This window comes from Arachis hypogaea, chromosome 6 (assembly GCF_003086295.3).
Source record: "Arachis hypogaea cultivar Tifrunner chromosome 6, arahy.Tifrunner.gnm2.J5K5, whole genome shotgun sequence".
NCBI classification, from domain to species: domain Eukaryota; kingdom Viridiplantae; phylum Streptophyta; class Magnoliopsida; order Fabales; family Fabaceae; genus Arachis; species Arachis hypogaea.
Window position 1 is genome coordinate 114,483,676 of NC_092041.1, and position 9,196 is coordinate 114,492,871.

At 31.6% G+C, this 9,196-nt stretch overlaps 2 protein-coding genes across 2 annotated transcripts; one reads left to right on the plus strand and one right to left on the minus strand.

Annotated features, from left to right (window-relative positions):
• Nucleotides 1-362: 362 nt before the first annotated feature.
• Nucleotides 363-5,733, minus strand: LOC112755938 (uncharacterized). The gene is made up of 6 exons (XM_025804287.3): nt 5,122-5,733; nt 3,243-3,566; nt 2,435-2,487; nt 1,729-1,895; nt 1,488-1,639; nt 363-1,212 (listed from the first exon to the last, which is right to left on the minus strand). Exons 1-6 carry the CDS (start codon nt 5,603-5,605, stop codon nt 827-829), a joined length of 1,566 nt encoding a protein of 521 aa, XP_025660072.1. The 5' UTR covers nt 5,606-5,733; the 3' UTR covers nt 363-826.
• Nucleotides 5,734-7,972: 2,239 nt separating this feature from the next.
• Nucleotides 7,973-9,196, plus strand: LOC112757867 (F-box protein At5g07610-like). The gene has a single exon (XM_025806416.1). It carries the CDS (start codon nt 7,973-7,975, stop codon nt 9,194-9,196), a length of 1,224 nt encoding a protein of 407 aa, XP_025662201.1.

Sequence of the window (9,196 nt, forward strand, 5' to 3'; positions counted from 1 at the left end):
ATATTGATACGATAGATACTAAAAGTCTAAAGGTCATTTGAGAACTGTTAAATGATTTGAATAATTTGACTAAATTTTCATCTAATAGCTCTTAATTATCAAAAGTTGACTATACCTGAATTTTCATCTTTTATCTCTCTTATATTGGTTTTGGAGGTATTTCTTAATCATATATAAGAATTTATACCATAGTAGATATAGAAATAAAGAAAAAATTTAAATCTGAAACTATATTTGTGAAGATATGTTTTAGAAGTATACGATTTGAGTATAAGTGGCAATAATAATAATACTTAACAAAATGCAAACTGAGTGATCTCAAAAGTCTACCAAGTAAATAACAATAACAAAGGAAAAGACAATTTTGCCCACAACAAAGTATGGATGTTTTGATTTATCTTGTTACATAATCAAGAATTTTCATTATCACTAATCATTAATCATCATGAAAAGGGCCAAAGCCTTCTCCTGCTCACTCTTAAACTACTTCCTCCTAATTACATAATACATAATAAGTCCAAACAAGTCTTACCAGTTAATAATACTATCTATTATGGCCTCTCTGAGTTTGAATTTAAAAGACCATTTACCCTTTTTTTTTCTCCAAATAATGCTAACCAGGGTATGATGAATTTCCATAATATACCCTAAAGTTGGTGTCTCCAATTTTACTAGCACCAAAAGTGGGACAAAAAAAATAGTCAAATTTGTTAGCAGCAGCGTCCTCATATCACGAGTATTTCTTTTCAACATTATCACATTGCTCCATTACTTTGGAAACTCCATGAAACCCAAGTAATGCTTCCACAGTTCCACTATCCCAAAGCTATTGCCTGAAAACAAATGAGTTTTCTCTCACTGAATTCTCTTGAAACTGGTGGCATCTCATAAACTTTAACTGCATTTTAGTTTCATCCTCAATCCATTCTTTGCGTTTTCTCGTTCCATCAGTGTTGGGTGTGCTCATTATATTATCATCGTCAGCAAAACATACATCCAAACTATCAACCATCTCTATATCAGCATCTGGTTTTTCAGGCTCTATCACTCCATTAATGGAATTAGCAGGGAGATTCCTATCCAGGTTGTTAAAGAAATGTTTTATCACTGGGAGCATACACTCAGATCTTGAAGTAAAAAAGTTAGCTTTAGCACGATGATTGGCACCCCCAAATACCGCCAATCCTTGATCCTGAACATCTAGAAGCCACTCTGAATACAAAATCACTAGTCATTAGTTAATGTGAGGAAATAGAAAGTAAAATTTCTCAAGCAATGCATACATAAAATAAAATGTATAAATATACAAAATAAGCAACTTGTATCAGTTAGCAACTATCTGTATCTGCATTCAACCAGCATTGTTACTGATACAATCTGAAGTTGAGTGCAGCCACGTACAAATATATGCTTCTGTAAATGTAACAGCCTCTAGGTACAAAAGGAAGTGGAACAAAATCCTGCAAGAGGTTTCAAAAGGAACTCACTTATAAGGGCTATGGGGGTGGAAACATTTGGTCTGCTGATCTTTCTAGTTATGCCAATTTGATTAATAACCCAGTTGATCAACTGAACGGGTATGCAGGATTTGGAGAAGCCATTTACATAAGACATAGCCTTGCCATGATCGCCCTTTTCCCTGTGACCAACCAGATTATGAGACTAAACCAGGAAAAACATTCTAGGAACCTCTTCATCCATAACAAGCACAAAGGACTTTTCCCATACCTAGCAGAATGTATAGCTAAGTCAGCAACAAACAACCAGGTTATAGCAACATCTTTCAAGTTCTTGGCATGTAGTGAAACTCCTGCTTGAGGATTGATGAATGAATACTCTATCATCATCACAGAATTGAACAGGACATCTTTTAGAAGAACTGAATTTTCCAAACCCTATATAGTAAAACAAGCAATTAGTCTTTGACTTTAACAATAAATATTAGAAACAAGCAATACAACATATACTTGATGAGGGGAATTGGAATGAGTCATTCAATAAAACAAAGGAGTTGATATTACCAATAGAAGATATTACCAGTATTGGGCTCAATGCCCTTGAATATGGCAATCGAATAATTAATGCAGCTAACCTGTTAAGCCTTTTCTAAGAAAACTTACTGAAAATCACAAATAGGGAATTCATGAATAATTGGAGACATAAGACTTGCCTCCATTAAACATAAATCATATATAAGTACTTGAACGGAAAATGAAGAACTTACGACGGTTAAGCCTTTTTCTAAGACATCTTACTGATAATCACAAATGAGAAACTCTCTGAATAAATGGTGACGTCAGACTTGCCAACCATAAGTCATATATATGTACTATTTTTTACACCAGATAGTTTTCGAGAAAAGGGTTTGCCTAAAAAGCCCTTAGTTTCAAAATATAATTAAGGAAAATTAAAGCAAAGAAGATGTAGTACTGACCAATAGGGAGATCACTGGCAAAACTGGCTCCAACATCATCCTGAAAAGAATATCTGATATGCACCAATGAGCAATCAGGTAGTACAAACACGAAAATTGTAATGAGATCACCCCAGAAAGTACAAGGATTCAACGAGCATCAAGCTGAAAAGTAAAGAACTATGGGTAGTATAGTGATTTATCTAAGAAATGGCATGTATGATCTGATCATTTTGGAACCTTGGCAGTTGGCCCATAGAAGGAGACGTCTATAAATTAGAACGGCATCAAAACCAGGAAGAACAAATGTGAGTATTCTGGTGGTTTTTTTTTTTTGGGAGAGGGGAGGAGAGAATAAGTAAAGAAAAGAAAAGGATCGAACTAAAACAGAACTGCATACATCCAGGTTCAACCGCCTAAACTGCTGAAAGAACCCACACTCCAAACAACTTAGTAAATAATGAACATGAAAGTATGGCATAGGAGTCTTTGCTCACAAGTAACCATTAGGCACTAGTTCATGAAACAAATAAAAATATTGAAAAAAGGAAATGAGTGTGATTAAGTTATTGGCTATGGAGCAATTAATACATTTTGTTTTAATTGGTTAAAAAATAAAACAATACATATAAATTTCCTTTCTTTTTTTTTTTTTTTGGTGATCAGTTATTTTGTATCATTTATTTTTAATTGGTTAAAAATAAATAAATAGCATGAATGCATGACTATCTTTAATTTATTTTTTGATAAAAATATAAATAAAGAAACAGTCCAACTTGAATCAAATAAATAAATGCCACTTGCGGAACGAGACTCTTTAAGTTCTTACCTAAAAGGCAGAAATTCCTAAACCCTGTTATGGTCTGAACAGCACAACCCTGAAGCTTCTTCTCCATCTCCAATCTCTCTGAACATGGTTCAAACTCCAAGCACAGTTTCAACAACAGAGCTTGGCACATGACAACTCCAGACAAGAACCCAACCTCGCAACCATTCTTCATCATCATCATCTCTTTCAGAAACCCCTCACTCACCAAAGGGAAGAACGCCCTCACACAATCATCACTCCCACTTTCCTCATCATCGACCATCCAAACCCTAATTAAATCCACAAAATCCGAGTCCAAAACCACCACTTCATCTTCATCACCACCTATTAGATAAAAATAAAAGAATAAAAATAAATCCCAAATATAAAATAATAGTGATAAGAAACAAATCATGGCTGAAAAAAAATGTTCATTTAATTTTGATCCCCAATAAATAATGAAATATTTTTTACATATTTATCCAAATAAAAAGCGATACTGTTAGAAGAATAAGATAAATAAACTCTTATCAGAATCAGAAGAAAATAGTTCCTATTGTTAATTAATCGCAATCTGTTATCGACGATGTTTCAAAATAAATCATCATTAAAAAGATTTTTAAAAAATCGTAATATTCTGTATTTCTTTCTCTTTTATCTGTGACTTTTTTATTCGTGAACGAAGAAGTAATGAGTATATGACAGTTCAATTATCTAATTATAAACATCTAAATCAACTTTTGTATGTTAGCGGCATAAATTATTCTGCATCAAACTGCCAATCAAAAGATAGCACATATTGTATTTGTATCTAGTGGTTGACTTTGAAGTACTTATGAAAAAATAAACAATTTTAGGTTTTACTTTTCTTGTTATGAAATTACAGTCGGTCAGTAATTGTTTTGTCTTGTATTGTTTAGAAGGTGAATAGTTACATACAGTTGTTTTTATTATCTTCATATTAAATTTATAAATAAAAATTGTTAAACGATAATTTAATTAAATTTATTAAATTATCAAACAATTTTTAAATATTAACTTTACATGAAGACAGCATGAAAAAATATCATATATATAAACAACGAATTCAACTAGAAAACTAGCTTTTTTAATTAATAACATCAATTTTTTAAATTATTTATTATTTTAAATTTTAAATCTTAAATTTTAAATTTTAATCTTACTAAATTTTAAAACAAAATTAAAAAGAATAATTTTATAATAATAAATAAAATTAATTAATATTAACTAATTAAAAATTGATTTTGATACTTAGTCATAAATAATATAATAATGTACACATGCTTAGGTAAGCACATTTTGAGTTATACAATGAAAGTAGCAAAATTAATTAAGGTTCTTTTTATGGTGTGTAAATTTTAAACATAAAATTCAAAAATAAAAGAGTGAGTCCCATCTTCTTCTATTTCTACTTTTAGACAATTTAGAATTTTAGATACAAAAATCATAGACACCAAAGAATTTCTCATTAATATACATTATACAATGACAGTAGCAACATAAAAACTTAAAAGTTATTTTAGTCTTTTAATAATAATAACAATAATAATAATAATAATAATAATAATAATAAGCAGAAGAGTTACTATTAGAGTCCTTTAATAATGACCACAAAAGCCACCCACCTAAACCTCCTATATAACGCTAAACAAATCAATGTGTTATGAAGTATGATAGCTTAACAACACGTAACTGTAATTGACCGGCTATAACCTAATTACTTCAAAGTCACTACAAAACAATTTCTAACAAATAGTAACAAACAAATAAAAACTTAATAATCCCGATAATTTTTAAGCATAATAATCGGTGTCCAGGGCAAGAGACAAAGTTGAACATCATTGAATTAAACTTCACAGAGAGTAAAAAAATGAATTACCATGGCCACGAATCGCGTCACTGCAAGCAAGGCTGCAATAACCAACGATCCCTTCGATCAAACCCTGACCCTCCTCGCTCTTTACCAATCCCTTCTCGCGAACCAGCAAACGGTACAATTGAGACAGCAAAGGTGCGAGTGCAGCGATTCTTTTGGTGGAGCCGCAGGTAGAGGAGCAAGAAACCAGCAACTGAAAGAGGTCCTTGAGGTTAGTAACGGAAGGGAGCAGAGGAGGAGAAGCTCTAGAAGGTTCTAAAAGTGATGGTGTTGGTGTTCTAGAAGGTTGTAAACGAAGGGTGTGGAATTCGAGGGCGGAGTAGAACCAGAGAAGGTGAAGGGGTGGGTTTGGGAGGGAGTGAAGGGTTCGGGAGAAGATTGAGGTGAAGTCGTTGAACTGAACGACGCCGTTTCGGTATTGGGTTAGAAAACGGGTAATGGATTCCGTTAGCATGGTGTGGTGAAGATTAAGAGGGAGGGGTTTCATGGTAGCGAAAGAGAAAGAGGAATTTTTGAAGGGTTGATTTTCAATTTCAGAGGAAAAGGGGAACCCTAGCTTTGTTATGTTAGTGTGAAATGGAGAGAGCGTGTGGGAGTGAGTGAGCAAGCGAGTGGAGGGGCGAGCTGAAAAACGAGAGGGAATATGCATTTTGTTAACGGCCGAATTTTTGAATTCGGGCCCACTTTATTTTTTCTTTTTTTTTTAATTGTAATATATATAATATATATATATTTGCATAATTATTAAATTATGCATAAGACTTATTAATATATTTATTTATCTTCTATGATATAAATAAGATATGGAAATATTTTGGTGTCCAAATTAGTTTTTTAAAATGTCTTTCGTTGTATATAATTTATAAAATAAAATATTTTATTATTTATTATCTTGACTAAAATCAAATTTTATTATTATTATCTTATTTATATAAAAAAAAAGCAGGTTAATAATAATGATAATCAGAAGTGTATATGAACCGAATGAAATCGAATTTATCTTGAATTAGACTCGACTTTAAATATTGGTCGGACCTATTTTTTAGACTTTTATCCAATCTAAACCCGATTAACAACTGTTTACTAATTCCAGCTGCTTAAATTGTTTGAAAAATGTTTGACTGTGAAAATAATAATAGATATTTGGTTTGGATGGAACCCTTTAAGTGTGGATGAATCCGAATTTTAGGGGAGACTATCGAAATTTTTATAAGATTTTCAGTAAAATAAAAAAATTAAAATTATTCAAAATTAGAATTAAGATTTTCTGGTTCATATATATTTATCTCTTATTATTTAATTTGTTCGTTTATTTTATTGTTTAGTTGATATATTAATTTTTAGTCTAAGTACTTAAATCGTGAGGCGATACTAGCGGAGATCTTCAAGTATACCTATACTTTGAAAGTAAATAAGGAGAGATTTGCTGATAAGCAGTCAAAAGATTTGCTGGTGGAACCATGAGCAGTCAAAGGTCCATTATGTAAATTTAAATTAATCATAAATTTCAATTTTATTTCGTTTAAAATTCAATTATTTAACTATTATCCTAATCACAACTAACGTGTGTGACGTAGGAGGAGTATCAGCAGAAATTGAAGGCCGCAACCCAATAATCTTAGCCGCCTCAATAAGGGACCACAAAGTTGATGACAACAATTATCAAGATTTGTAGGGGTTAGGATTTTGTGCATTTTTTGTTTTTTTAGGTACAGTACTCTACTTCTATGACATTTTATTGTATTCATACTATTTACTTTTAATAAAATAATTTGTTGATTTTCAATAATAATTTTGTTAACAAGAGTTTTAATTTGATTTGATTGTTTGTTGTGGCTAAACTTGCCAGAAAAATAAAATAGAAAAAACCTATTGGCGGATGAATCCGACGGTAAGTTTTGGTGTCATTTCAAGCGAAATGGTCAAATGGCGAGATTCGACAATCCATTGAAAACACCGACGAAAAATTTGCCGACAATTAGCGTCAGACAAAAAAAATCCGCTAATAAAAATAAAATTCAAGTTAAATTCAATTTTATATATGTTTATTGTTGAATATAAATTTAAATTACATTTATAGATGATATATGATATTCAATAATATAATATGACTTAATTTGGTAAAACTTATATTTTTATAAATTATTTTACTTTAATTAAATTAAATTTGAGTAAAATAGTTTATTTTTGTCAAAAGGTATTTATCTTTTATGAATATAATATTAATTTATTTTTTTTATGTTTAGTTTTTTCAATTTGATGGTGAAACATGATTATTTACTTTAAAAATTAGCTTTCAAAAGATAACTTTTTAAAAGTTATTATATTTATATTTGGTAAATTAAATAATTTTTTTTAATAAGTATAAATAAAAATAAATGTGTTTGATCAAATAACTTTTAAAATTAAAAGATATTATAATAAATGTTAATGTAATAATTAAATTTAGTTATTAATTAATGTATGAAGTTATATTAGATTTTTTAATTTTGATAAGTATAAACTACCTTTTTAAAAAGTTTTTTTTAAATTTAGAATAAATGTTTTTAAAAAATTGTAATCCTTTTAAAAGAGAAAAAAAAAAACAAAAAACAAAACTCTTTGACAAAGCCATTAGGGAGAAACCGAATCAGAACCTAGTAGCATTAAGAAGAAGTGATACGGATAAATAATAAATCTAGGATTTTTAATGTTGAAATTAATAAATTATGAAATTGAAATAAAAAAAACTAACATTTAAATTCATTAATTATATAAAAATTTAAAAGTTATCTTACTTAGATAATTATGCTAATTGTGAGATATATAAGAACAGTAACGCGCGCAGAAGATTCAAAGCTAATTGAAGAACAACATGAGCGACGACAAAGAGTTAATCTCTTCTTCAGCGGAAGCAATTGAAGGAAACATTTACTTACTCACTGAAATCCTTGTTCGCGTGCCTCTCAGAGATGTCATAACTTTCAAACGTGTCTCCAAGCGGTGGTTCTCACTCATCTCCGACCCTTACTTCTCTCGCTACCGCGCCAACATCCAAAGAACAACAGTCTCCGGTGTGTTCCTAAATCCCGGCATGGATCCTGTAGATCCTGAATTAACATTCTTCTACTTGGATAAGAAAATTCGCAGATTTCGTCCCAAAATCCCCGATAATTCTTCACAGATATTACAATCTTGCAACGGCTTGATAATGCTCTTCCAGGGGGAAGACGTGTTTATGTATAACCCCACCACCGGAGACAACAAACCCTTGCCGTCGCCTTTTCCATCGTTTGATGAATCACCTTTCGCGTTTTACTCTCTGGCTTTTGATCCCCTGCGATTTCTTGGTTATAAGCTGATCTGCATTTTTGAGTCTTCAAAGGAAGACTTCTACCAAACCATGATTTACTCCTCAGATTCCGGTGTCTGGAAGCACTGCGGTTCTTCCTTCTCGGCTCCCTACGACATGGATTTTACACATGGTGTTTATTTCAAGAACTCAGTTTACTGGATCAGTATCATCACCAAAACGACTTTGCGTTTTGATCTGAACAAAGAGTGCGTGAAAGATGACATGCCTCTTTTGCCGCCGGAACCTCCTAATCATAATGTTGCTGCTCCTAGTTACTTGAATTCCATGAGAACTTACTCAGGATTAAGTAATAATAGATATGGATACATTCTTGCACCTGCATGCGGTTACATGAATTTAGTTGTATTTGACTGTGAATTCTGTATAAGCGTGTTCCGGTTGAAGGAAGATTATTCTTCTTCGTCAAGGTCGTGGATTCTTATGCAGAGTGTTGATCTTCGACGGACAAATCTGGAAACTATTTTTCATGTAAATCTTATTGAAAACTACTCTTCTGTAGGGTACGAATACAGTATAATCCATCTCATTGAAGATGGTGAGGATGAGATGGCTTTGTTGTTGCAGAGACCGGATAAAGTTATTGGTCTGCGGTTAAAGGATCATACATGTTATGATGTGTTTGACATAAAAATAAAAAGAAATCCCGGCCATTATTGTAGTTTTCCAGGAGTTATGGGGTGGTACAGAGCCTTTGAATACGTTGAGAGCTTAGCTTGTGTTTAG